The 13,189-nt window shown below is 47.8% G+C and overlaps 1 protein-coding gene across 1 annotated transcript in view; it reads left to right on the top strand.

Moving 5' to 3' along the window:
- Positions 1 to 1,415: 1,415 nt before the first annotated feature.
- The window catches only part of tjap1 (tight junction associated protein 1 (peripheral)), a gene marked incomplete at its 5' end in the record, with an annotated part of 13,498 nt that continues 1,724 nt past the window's right edge, over positions 1,416 to 13,189 (top strand). The window contains 4 exons of the mRNA XM_071513521.1: positions 1,416 to 1,445; positions 4,527 to 4,634; positions 6,600 to 6,683; positions 11,356 to 12,117. Coding sequence (XP_071369622.1) covers positions 1,416 to 1,445; positions 4,527 to 4,634; positions 6,600 to 6,683; positions 11,356 to 12,117 — 984 coding nt within the window. The remainder of the gene's footprint in view (positions 1,446 to 4,526; positions 4,635 to 6,599; positions 6,684 to 11,355; positions 12,118 to 13,189) is intronic.

The following is a 13,189-nucleotide window of genomic DNA, read 5'->3' as shown; positions in this document are numbered from 1 at the left end:
TAGGAGTGTGTGTGTGTGTGTGTGTGTGTGTGTGTGTGTGTGTGTGTGTGTGTGTGTGTGTGTGTGTGTGTGTGTGTGTGTGTGTGTGTGTGTGTGTGTGTGTGTGTGTGTGTGTGTGTGTGTGTGTGTGTGTGTGTGTGTGTGTGTGTGTGTGTGTGTGTGTGTGTGTGTGTGTGTGTGTGTGTGTGTGTGTGTGTGTGTGTGTGTGTACTCTTGCTATGTGAGTGCTTGTTACTGCTAAATATTTGATGGCTGATGGTTTTACATGTGTGTGCATGTACAGTACATGTATGCTGTGTGTTGCTTCATCAATAATTAAAGGTTTGTTTTTGTGTGTGTGTGTGTGCACATGTGGAAACATACATGTTTCACACACACATGTGTGTGTGTGTGTGTGTGTTTCCACCTCCCATGAGGCCATTGATCATGTTCAGCCTCTCCAATCTGTCAATAGCCAATCAATCAACAAACATAAACACAACACGCTCGGCCCTGGGGCCAATTATTGATCAGCCATAACATTGACAGACAGCAGGACGGTTGTCATGGTGACCCTGCTCTGGGTCAGAGGTCAGGGTCACATGGCAGCAGGTCAGGCTTGATATCTGTCAGTCTGAGTCATCCTGGTCCCTGATGGTCCCTGATGGTCCCTGATGGTCCTTGGTGGTTCCTGATTGTTCCTGATCACTGATAACCATTAACCAATCAGAACCTCTGGACTGACTGCGGTGTTTGCGGAAGCCTCCACAAACACCGCAAATAAACAGAGCTTTATTGTCTTCACAGTCCTGTCGGTTTCTGACCTGAGATCAGAGTGTTCACACAGCAGCAGACGATCAGACACATGGTTCGCTCCTTTTATAAGCCTGTTTGCAAAGGCTGTAAGAAAAATAAAGATGTCATTCGATTTTCACCGAAGCCTCACAGTGCGGTGGGGATCATTTTTTAACAGATTTTCAGATGTTTTGGTTCCCTTTTGTTCTCCAGCGGTTCTAAACCATACAGACAGCGGTGTCTCCACTTAGATTTTCACATTTTGCACTAATTGCAGACGAGAATTATACGATACATCTGAGCACCGTGTCCACATGGGTCTACATAGAACCTTTATGGTACTGTAAAGAACCCTTTAAGAACGTATTAAATGTTCCAAACCAGCAGCATTAAAGAACTTTTTAAGAACCTTACTGGGTTCTTTATTCTGATTTAGCGTTCTTTTCTGATTTGACCCAGAACGGCTGGATGTTGATGTCATGTTGTCGTCTCACTTCCTGTTTCTCTTCTTCTTCTGTGATTATTTCTTCCTTTCTAATGTCGCTCTTCACCTCTCTATCTTTCTCTCTCTTCTCATGCTGCTCCCTGACGGATTGACTCATCTTCCTCATCATCTTCATCTTCATCATCATCTTCATCAGGCTGCCGTCAGTCAGACATGGGTCTATGCAGTTGCGTTCTCATTCTTGTTCATTTACCCTGATCCTCCTCCTCTTCCTCCTCCTCTTCCTCCTCACCTCTGTCATAGCATCTCTCCCTTGTTCTCCTCGACATAAAACATCTTTCCATCCTCCTTCCTCTTTTTTCCTTTGATTCTTTGAGTTCTGTCTTGTCTTTTTCTCTTCTGTTCTAATCTATTCTATCCTGTTCTATTCTAATATATCCTGTTCTGTTCTGTTCTGTTCTGTTCTGTTCTGTTCTGTTCTGTTCTGTTCTGGTCTGTTCTGGTCTGTTCTGTTCTGTCCTGGTCTGTTCTGGTCTGTTCTGTTCTGTCCTCGTCTGTTCTGTTCTGTTCTGTTCTGTTCTGTTCTGTTCTGTTCTGTTCTGTTCTGGTCTGTTCTGGTCTGTTCTGTTCTGTCCTGGTCTGTTCTGGTCTGTTCTGTTCTGTTCTGTTCTGTTCTGTTCTGTTCTGTTCTGTTCTGTCCTGGTCTGTTCTGTCCTGGTCTGTTCTGTTCTGTTCTGTTCTGTTCTGTTCTGTTCTGTTCTGTTCTGTTCTGTTCTGTTCTGGTCTGTTCATCCTGGCTAACAGTTCTAGTTTTTTTTGCTTCTAGATTGTTCTGTCCGGCTTTGCCTTGGCACTCTGGCTGATTTTTGGGCTAATTGCCTTTATTCACACGGCGGTCATATTTGATTTTCGGCGTGCTTGGAGAGGGAAACCAACCTGGAAGACAGTGCTGCAGAGACAAACTCCACAGAATATTTAATGTACATCAGAATGATCTTCAGTGTCATAATCAAAAAAGTCCAAAGGAAACGCTGCAGCAGCTGGACTGAAGGGAAAACCCATGATCCTGATCCATAACGTTAGCTAATGTTAGCAGTCTTAACTTGGGGACAGATCACATGTTTTTCAACCCTGATTTGGCATTTGAGATTGGGCAGAGTCTGTGGTAGTCCGGTCTAGTTCAGGGTAGTCCAGGGTAGATCAGGGTAGTCCGGGGTAGTTCAGAGTAGTTCAGGGTAGTCCAGGGTAGATCAGGGTAGTTCAAGGTAGTCCGGGGTAGTTCAGGGTAGTTCAAGGTAGTCCGGGTAGTTCGGGGTAGTTCAGTGTAGTCCGGGGTAATCCAGGGTAGTCCGGTCTAGTTCAGGGTAGTACAGGGTAGTTCAGGGTAGTCCAGGGTAGATCAGGGTACTTCAAGGTAGTCCGGGGTAGTTCAGGGTAGTTCAAGGTAGTCCGGGTAGTTCGGGGTAGTTCAGTGTAGTCCGGGGTAATCCAGGGTAGTTCAGGATAGTCCACGGTAGTTCAGGGTAGATCGGAGTAGATCAGGGTAGTCCAGGGTACTTCAGGGTAGATCGGAGTAGATCAGGGTAGTCCAGTTTGTTTAGGGTAGTCCAGGGTAGATCAGGATAGTTCATGGTAGATCAGGGTAGTTCATGGTAGTTCAACGTAGTCCGGGGTAGTTTAGAGTAGTTTCTGTAGTCCAGGGTAGTCCAGGTAGTTCTGGGTCATTCTGGGTCACGCTGTTTAGTCGCAGTTGTAATCGTTGTGTGGGAGTGAAAGACTCAATACACAGTATTCATTTTCTGATATGAAAGGGAGAAAATAATTGTTCTTCCCACCCTCTGACAGTAGGTCAGGGTAGATCAGGGTAGTCCGGGGTAGTTCAGAGTAGATCTGGGTAGATCTGGGTAGTCCGGGGTAGTTCAGAGTAGTTCAGGGTAGTCCAGGGTAGATCAGGGTAGTTCAAGGTAGTCCGGGGTAGTCCAGTCTAGTTCAGGGTAGATCAGGGTAGTCCGGGGTAGTTCAGAGTAGTTCAGGGTAGTCCAGGATAGATCAGGGTAGTTCAAGGTAGTCCGGGGTAGTCCAGTCTAGTTCGGGGTAGTCCAGGGTAGTCCAGGGTAGTTCAAGGTAGTCTGGGTAGTTCAGGGTTAGTTCAGTGTAGTCCAGGGTAATCCAGGGTAGTTCAGGATAGTCCACGGTAGTTCAGGGTAGATCGGAGTAGATCAGGGTAGTCCAGGGTAGTTCAACATAGTCTGGGGTAGTTCAGAGTAGTTCAGGGTAGTCCAGGGTAGTCCAGGGTAGTTAAGAGTAGTTTCTGTAGTCCAGGGTAGTCCAGGGAAGTCCAGGTAGTTCTGGGTCGTTCTGGGTCACACTGTTTAGTCGCAGCTGTAATCGCTGTGTGTGGGAGTGAAAGACTCAATACACAGTATTCATTTTCTGATATGAAAGGGAGAAAATAATGTGTGGGGGGGGGGGGTCTCAGGTGTGGTTATACCTCCTGACCCAACACACACACACAGTATATGCAGCACACACACACACAGTTCGGTGTTGTCAGTTTAGGCAGAGGAAGACAGAGAATGAAGAAGGGGCGGAGCTTAAACTGACCACTGCCCCACTTCATTAAACAGCAGCAGAGACCTTTGACCCCCTGTGACCCTGTGACCCTGTGACCCTGCCACACCCCTCTGTCCGGCTCTGGCTTCTTTCTCTCTTTATTTACAGTGGAAAGCAGGCGCTGTTCAGCATGTTTTTAGAGCGTTTAAGGTTTAAAATATTTCAGCTTTTACCAAAAGAGCTTCACGCTTCAAGCAGGTTTTCAGTGGTCTCCTAGCAACAGCAGGAACCACACCCAGCGCATCCCATAATGCATCTGTTAAGTGCCGCTAGCTAATGCAGCATTCACATTATATGGGAAAAACAGTAGATATAGTTACCTAGAAAATACTGTTTGCTCAGCTTTCAGACGGTAAACTCTACTTAGAAACTCGGGGCTTGGTGTTGGACTCTGATTTTCTCGACTTCCTCACTTCTGACACCACTAACATGAAGGATTTTCATCATCATGTTTTCATGAGTTGGTTTAAGAAACCAAAGTAGTAGAAACTAGTTAGATGTCTCTGTTTTAACCCTCAGATTCTTCCAGCAGTTATTCCCACATGATCTGAATGCAGCATGAAACAGATGTACTGAGGGCTTTAGCCATTATTATCCCCCGCCCTACTGTCACCACAATGCTTATGATTGGTCATCCCACTTCTGATTGACTCATGCTGCTCTAACATGACCCCCCCCCCCCCCCCCCAAACAGCTACGGAAGGTGGAGCGGGACAAAAAGACGATGGACCTGGAGATCGTGGAGCTGACCAACAAGCTGCTGGACGCCAAGAACACCATCGACAGGCTGGAGGAGCTGAACGTGGGTGGAGTCACTCAGAATGACTGTTAATTATTTGATAGTATTATTATTTTATTTTTTTTATTATTATTTTTATTATAAGAAAAGACTAGATTTGATGAAAGTTTATTAATCCTGTGAAATTTGGTCATTGCCGTAGCAAATATTAAAGGATCAGTTTGTAGATTTAGTTCCTCTATATAATTCCTCTGTTCTCCTGTAGCTGTTGGACCCACAGACAGTATTGTCTGTAGCTGTCGGACCCACAGACAGTATTTTCTGTAGCTGTTGGACCCACAGACAGTACTGTCTGTAGCTGTCGGACCCACAGACAGTATTGTCTGTAGCTGTTGGACCCACAGACAGTATTGTCAGTAGCTGTCGGACCCACAGACAGTATTGTCTCCAGTCAGCTGTCAGTTGAAGCTCCGCTGCCTCTTGCAGCAACAAAGAGTCCAAACTGTTTGTCAGAATATTCCAGAAAAGCCAAAAGTTTGTGAAAACGATACGGAGAGCGACCGACGTATTTCTCTCCGCGGCCCGGAAAGCGGCGGCACCGACCGTTTCCCCTCGGCAGATCGTCTTCTACCGAACTTTACCGTTTACGATCCGACCCGACCGTCCGGAACCAGATCACTCCACCGGGAACCGCCTTTCACCCCCCAGCTCTGTGCTGCGGCAGAGAAAAATAGTTCTGTGGTTTCCTGGAACTGAGTCTGTTTCCTCTCTGCTGTGGAGACACAAACCACTTTTTTGTTGTAGCGCCCCCCTTAGGCCAATCTGTATAATTTTGAAAATGCCAGAATGTTAAAACTTACGCATCATTCCCTGAAATTTCCACAAAATAGGATCAGCGGCATGTGAGACGTTGTGTGTGACGGACGAACTGACCCTGATTTCATCATAGGGAACACAAACAATAACTACAACATTAGAGCAGAAGTAGAATATCTGAATAAAAATATAACAATGGAAGTCAGATTAATTAATTGAATTCGTTATTTTTTCAGCGTGTTGACAGTGTAGCAGCAGAGCCGGAGACAAACAGAACAGACTGACTCTGGATCAGATGTTAGACTCGGCAGATTAACTGTAGTAATGAGAACAATTATAACAACCGGAGTGATGGAGCGTGGCAGAGGTTCCTGGTCACAGCGCTGAGGTTTGTTACTCAGCACAGACAAATATTTAGCAGAATCAAACTGGAGGCTGGAGGTCATTTCCCGGTCTGTGTGGTAACCATGGCAACAGTCTCCCATCCTGCATCCATCCTGCCTCAGTACTACAAAGACGCACAGAGCAGCTTCTGCTATGAATCAGCTGCAGCTAAAACGTGAAGCGCTCTGCTTCCTGCTTCCTCGTTAGCGTTTCCCTTAACGAGCTCAGCTGATTGATCTGAGCCCAGACTCGTCCGGAGGATCTGAAGCGCTCGCTCTCCTTTCCGACCTTTAACCTGCACCGCCTCCTGATGAAGGAGCTGGCGACGCTCCACACTGAGCATGCTCAGACCGCACGAGTCTTAACGATGTTTAGGCTGCTAAACTCGGTAAACGCCCAAAAGTCGCTCGATAAGAAAACACTGAATGGTAGAAATATATTTTTCTGTTTCTTTGAGTCTCGTCTTCAGGTCGAAAACACCAGAACAGACCTGACATCATTTTCCTCTGCGACCTTTGACCTCCAGCTCTGACACGGCTCCCTATCTACTATTTAGTTCATTATTTCAGACACGAGCGTCTTGGTCTGGTGGCAGTAAATATATCCCACAATGCACCATAACACAACTGGTCACTAGACAGGTGAATATAGACCATGATGCTTTGCAAACTGGAAGCAAACGATGGTGGCTGGTTGACTCTCTCTCTCTCTCTCTCTCTCTCTCTGTCTCTCTCTCCCTCTCTCTACCTCTCTCTCTACCTCTCTCTCTCTCTCTCTCTCTCTCTCCCTCTCTCTGCCTCTCTCTCTCTCTCTCTCTCTCTCTCTCAGGAGCGGTACAGGCAGGACTGTAACTTGGCTGTCCAGCTGCTCAAGTGCAACAAGTCGCATTTCAGAAACCACAAGTTTGCTGATGTAAGTACAGCTGTGTGTGTGTGTGTGTGTGTGTGTGTGTGTGTGTGTGTGTGGTTGGCTGGTAAAACAGTGGCTCGTGGGTTTGAGGGTGAAGCAGTTAGATCTGGACACTCTTCCTCCTCTTCGATCACAGCCCAGTGTTGTAGTCGAGTCCCGAGTCCTCAGTTTCTGAATCAGAGTCCAGGTCTGAGACTCCAGGTTCGTGTCCGACTCGAGTCTCAAGTCCTCAGTACTCAGGGTCGAGTCTCCGGTTTGAGTCCAGTAATCCCTGCTAGAACAAATCACATCTGTCACATTAAAGCTAGTTTGTTAGTTAGAATGGAGACTTGTGGATTTCAGTGATTTCATTTGTTTTTTTAATTTTTGATTATACAACAGGTAGTTCCAACCAAGCGATCTGATTGGTCAACTAGACATTTAGAACGTGATCAAATCAGCATGACAGCACACCTGGCCGTGCTCATCACTAAATATTACTCCGCCATATATTATCATACAATATATTTAAATATAACTGTGTTCAGCCTTGATGTTCCAGACGCTCTGCCTCCTCCATCAGCTGTCCGGTGAGTCGGTGACACGGCGCTACTAGCTTAAAAACACATGTGAAGTTCACGGACGTAGCAGCTAAATCTGTCCATGGAAAAATTATTTTTTTCAGCAGATATCTTAGTTACAACAAGATGGAGCTAGCGAGGCAGTTTTGTGTTTATATGTGTGGTATTTATTCAGTTTGGGAAATCCCGCGATCTCTAGAAAGCATTAGCTCCAGTAACTCAACAGGGACTAGAACTCGTCTGTTGCAGGTCGGTACTAAGGCTCCGCCTACTTGCTGGAGCAGTAAACTAGGTTCCATTACATAGGAGTCTACTGACATGACTGATTGTTTTCCAGTTATTAGTCAGACCCCATGTATTTCCAGGGAAACGGAGATAACACTAGCAAAAAGTTTTTTATTTTGAGAGCGAATTGCCCCACAATATGAATACATTTTGATTCTATCTTTTATTTTGTTGGTAACCGTTGTATAATCGCAATATTACACTCGAGGGTGAGCTTTACCGTCATTATTGGCTTAATTAAAAAATGAAGCAGTAAATTGTAACATAAAGCGTCGTATTTGAGCAGATTTCCATCCAGATCCTGTCAGACTGATCCAACACATCAACAGTCTGAGTTCTCTGTCTCTCCCTCGCTGTTCTGTTCCATATTTTATTTGACTCTACTCTTCACTCCAGTTAATGTTAAATCCATGTCAGCGAAGCTCACAGCACACAGAGGAGCGTCTTCCTCTTCCTCTTCCTCTTCCTCTGTCACTATGGAGACGCTCTGTTCATCCTCCTGTCAGGGTTTGTGTTGTCAGATGAATGTGACCGACCGGACGATCGGGGACAAACTCGGGGAAACGCTGAAAAGACGAGGAGCCGAGTCTGAGGGGGTCGAGTCCTGAGTCCCGGTTCAAAGCGTCAATATTCAAGTGGATTCGTCAGAGCTTGAGCACAACAGAACAGAACAGAACACCTGCATGCTAAACAGATGTTTGTAGATCCAGATCTTCCTGATATCAGGTCACAAACTGTCCCAGGTCACGATGTCACACGTGACGGTTTGGGTTGAACCTGAGTGTCATGTGACCCTGAGGAGACCGGGACAGACAGCTGCTGGGTGTGGCGAGGAAAACATTATTAACATATTAACACAGATTTGGAAACTCTCTCTCTGTCTCTCTTTCTCTTTGTCTCTCTCTCTCTCTGTCTCTCTTTCTCTTTGTCTCTCTCTCTCTCTGTCTCTCTTTCTCTTTGTCTCTCTCTCTCTCTCTCTCTTCCTCCTTGTCTCTCTCTCTCTCTGTCTCTCTTTCTCTTTGTCTCTGTCTCTCTCTTTGTCTCTCTTTCTCTTCGTCTCTCTCTCTGTCTCTCCTCCTTGTCTCTCTCTCTCTGTCTCTTTCTCTTTGTCTCTGTCTCTCTCTTTGTCTCTCTCTCTCTGTCTCTCTTTCTCCTTGTCTCTCTCTGTCTCTCTTTCTTTGTCTCTCTCTGTCTCTTTCTCTCTCTCTATCTCTTTCTCTTTGCCTCTCTCTGTCTCTCTTTCTCTTTGTCTCTCTCTCTGTCTCTCTTTCTCTTTGTCTCTCTCTCTGTCTCTCTCTTTGTCTCTCTGTCTCTCTTTCTTTGTCTCTCTCTCTCTCTCTGTCTCTCTTTCTCTTTGTCTCTCTCTCTCTGTCTCTCTTTCTCTTTGTCTCTCTCACACAAACACGCCTCTCTCTTCCCGGCTGGTCTGAGGTCAGTCTGTTAACAGTAACGAGATGTTAATGAGACAAGGTGTTAACGAGCTGCTAACGAGTTTGTGTTCTATTACTGTTCTTCGATAGTCAGATGAGACAGAGTGTGAGTGATTAGACTAGATTACATTAGATTAGACTGGAGTTCATTAGATTGAAGCGGATTAGATTAATTGATCTATGGGGACATTTGGTCGATCGATGGCAGTGGGCAACATGATATTAAACATAAAGCAATCAACTATTTCAGCATCATGCTCGTTAAGTGGAAACATGAATGGAAAGTGTGAAAGATGTGATGTTAGTTAGTGAGACAGCAGAGTCAGAGGTTTAATCAGCAGATAAAGCAGACGAGCCTTGGCTCCACGCTCTAATTCATGACTTCTTTCATATTATTTTACATAAAAGGTTTAATGGCGTCAGTCTGAACAGACAAGGACGAAGTTTGGAAGAATTCAAAGCAGACGGCCATGAGGAAACAACAGAGAGAGACAGAGAGAGAGAGAGAGAGAGGGAGAGAGAGGGAGAGGGGGAGAGAGAGGGAGAGAAAGGACAGAGAGAGAGAGAGAGAGAGAGAGAGAGACAGAGAGAGAGAGAAAGGAGAGGGTGAGAGTCAGAGAGAGAGAGGGACAGAGAGGGAGAGAAAGGACAGAGAGAGAGAAAGGAGAGAGAGAGGGTGAGAGGGAGAGAGAGAGAGAGAGAGACACAGAGGGAGAGAAAGGAGAGAGACTTTGACTTTTGATGCTCTTTAATAAAAGAGAGAAAGGAGAGAGAGGGAGAGAGGAGAGAGAGGGAGAGAGGAGAGAGAGGGAGAGAAAGGAGAGAGAGAGAGAGGAGAGAGAGGGAGAGAAAGGAGAGAGAGAGAAAGGAGAGAGAGACAGAGAGAGAAAGGAGAGAGAGACAGAGAGAGAAAGGATAATATTACAACTACTACTGCTACTACTTCTGATACAACTACTGATACTACTACTGCTACTACTACTGCTACTAGTACTGCATATACTACTACTGCTACTACTACTGCTACTACTGCTGCTACTACTACTGCTACTAGTACTGCATATACTACTACTGCTACTACTACTGATACTACTTCTGATACAACTACTGCTACTACTGCTACTGCTACTGCTACTAGTACTGCAGATACTACTACTGCTAATACTACTGATACTACTACTGCTACTAGTATTGCTACTAGTACTGCAGATACTACTACTGCTACTACTACTGCTACTAGTACTGCTACTAGTACTTCATATACTACTACTGCTACTACTTCTGATACTACTACTGATACTACTACTGCTACTACTGCTACTACTACTGCTACTAGTACTGCAGATACTACTACTGCTACTACTACTGCAGATACTACTACTGCTACTAGTACTGCAGATACTACTACTGCTAGTACTACTGCTACTAGTACTGCTACTAGTACTGCAGATACTACTACTGCTACTACTACTGCTACTAGTACTGCTACTAGTACTGCAGATACTACTACTGCTACTACTACTGCTACTAGTACTGCTACTAGTACTTCATATACTACTACTGCTACTACTTCTGATACTACTACTGATACTACTACTGCTACTACTGCTACTACTACTGCTACTAGTACTGCAGATACTACTACTGCTACTACTACTGCTACTAGTACTGCAGATACTACTACTGCTACTAGTACTGCAGATACTACTACTGCTAGTACTACTGCTACTAGTACTGCTACTAGTACTGCAGATACTACTACTGCTACTACTTCTGACACAACTACTGCTGCTGCTTTCATGTGCCAGTATTACACCACTCTAATATTATGAGCAGCCTGTCCACAGCTGGAGGCTTTTATCACAGCAGTCCAGGTCAAACTGGTGTGATTAAAGAACCAGTCTGTTCTGGGAGAGTCTTACTGGTCCTGCTGGCGTCAGCAGTATGAGGACCTGAGAGAGGCCTGCGGGTGCTGTTTAAAAGCTCAACCAGTCAGGCGGAGAGACGCAGGGTTTCATACACATTAGTCTTAATGGAGGGAATTTGCAAATGGCATTAAGTGTAGGGTGTGTGTGTGTGTGTGTGTGTGTGTGTGTTGGGGTGGGGGGTGGGGGGGGGTGGGGGTGGGGGGTAATGGGCTCATTGTTTACTGACATATCTTCCATCGGCTCTGCTGAGAGCGTTGTGATGTTTCCATTAGTGTGTCTGGAGAACTCTTCTGTTACTGCTGTCGGCTCCGACTGTCTTCATGCTGCTGGACCCTTTCACATTCTCTGGTGTGTGTGTGTGTGTGTGTGTGTGTGTGTGTGTGTGTGTGTGTGTGTGTGTGTGTGTGTGTGTGTGTGTGTGTGTGTGTGTGTGTTTGTGTGTGTGTGTGTGTGTGTGCTCTCTCCCCTCCAGCTGCCCTATGAGTTGCAGGACATGGTGAACAAGCATATGAAGAGCGGTCTGCCGGAGCGCGGCCCCGGCGGCTCCCAGGGGCCCCAGGACCCCGACACCCTGAGCCTGACGCCCGCCGACGTCGTGCCCACCTCCGTCATCGCTCGCGTCCTGGAGAAACCCGAGCCGCTGGTCCTGAACTCCGCCCAGTCCAGCAGCTGCGGCCGTCCCGTCGCCGAGGACGTCTTCGTTCACGTGGACATGACGGGCCCCGGGGCCGAGGGCGGCGGCGGCCGGGAGGGCGGCGGCCGGGAGGGCGGCGGCGGCCGGGAGCCGGTTCAGCAGAACGGCTCGTGTCGCAGCCAGAGCAGCCTGGACGGCCAGTCGGGGGGGGAGGAGGCGGGCGGGGCCCCGTCCTTCGAGAAGCTGAACCCCTACCCCGCCCCGCCGCCCCCCCACCCCCTCTACCCCGGCCGCAAAGTCATCGAGTTCTCGTCCGACGACAAGGTGAAGATCCCCAAGAACAGCCCGCTCCCCAACTGCACCTACGCCACCCGGCAGGCCATCTCCCTCAGCCTGGTGCAGAGCGACGAAGAGCGCCCGCCGCCCGGCAGCCCCGCCGCCTCCGCCGCCTCCTCCTCCTCAGGGGGCTGCGGGGGAGGAGGAGGAGGAGGAGGAGGAGGAGGAGGAGGAGGGCCGAACCAGCGCACCCCCCCCTCCCAGCGGGAGGCGACCAGCGAGCCTCTGTCCAGCCAGTCCAGCCCGTTCAGCAGCCCCCCCCAGGTACGTTCCAGACAGGTCCGACCGGTTCTCAGGTTCCTCTCCGTCCGCCGGGTCCATCGATCGCTCGATTTCCCCCGTTGTGTTTCACGTTTTCAGATTGACCCTGACTGGCCCTAGGTGGCGCTACAGCATGTGTTTGTTAGTTCGTTTATCCATTTGTCATGCGCCACATGTCCCACACCACTGATCATGGATGAAACTTGGGGGAGTGATGCGTCTCACCGCTCTGACTGACCTACGATTACAGGTCCAAGTTAGATGACATACTGGTCAGTGATTGGCTGTTAGGGGGACTGCATCGTTGTGTTACATGTTTACTGCTGTCTTGTTTTTAAATAGAACAGAATATCCTATTGTAAATATTTTCAGTTTTCTTTTATAGATGCCCTTAAACCTGCTTTTTCCACTTAGATTTGTCAGTTAGGGTTACACACACTCGCTGAGCGGAGAAGATTTCCCACCAGTGACCACACCAACACCAGAATTTAATTTGGACAAACAGGAAGCTCTTTGGAGCGGTTTGCGTGTCTCTGTGTTGTCCGGAGCATGTTGACAGACAGCGCTTCAGAAAGGCTCCTATGATGGTGAAGGATAATAATAAGAGAACTTGCCCAGATTAGTGACACCGGGGCAGACTCCTGGAGCTGGGCCTGGGAGCGCCCGGTGCCCGGTGCCCGGTGCCCGGTGACCCTCGTAGCTCAGCCTGAAGTGGCGACGGGAGGCCGGCACCTCGGGGTCGGAGTAGGGGCCGGGTTCCTTACCGAGAGGCGAGAGCAGGATAGGTCCGGGCGTCTTGGACCCCGATGACCGAACCTTCTCTTGGGACGTGGAACATCACCTTGCTGGGGGGAAAGAGCCGAAGCTTGAGCATGAGGGTTGGGCTCACCTCAAGGCACAGCGCCGGATCTGGAACCGAGCTCCTTAGGGGGGATGTTCTCTGCGGTGTGGAGATCCTACAAGCCCCCGGCAACATTTCCCATATGAGCTATGGGAAATGATTGGGAAACCTTGAGTGGTGTGACTGGGAGGAACGGTCTGCCTGATCTGAACCCGTCTGGTGCTTTGTTGTTGG

This window comes from Centroberyx affinis, unplaced genomic scaffold (assembly GCF_046629955.1).
Source record: "Centroberyx affinis isolate AG114_WGS23_722 - 3 ecotype Tasmania unplaced genomic scaffold, CSIRO-AGI_Caff_v1 ptg007279l_1, whole genome shotgun sequence".
NCBI lineage: Eukaryota > Metazoa > Chordata > Actinopteri > Beryciformes > Berycidae > Centroberyx > Centroberyx affinis.
Note: the sequence above shows the minus strand (reverse complement) of the source record. Positions and strands in the feature narration are given on the sequence as shown.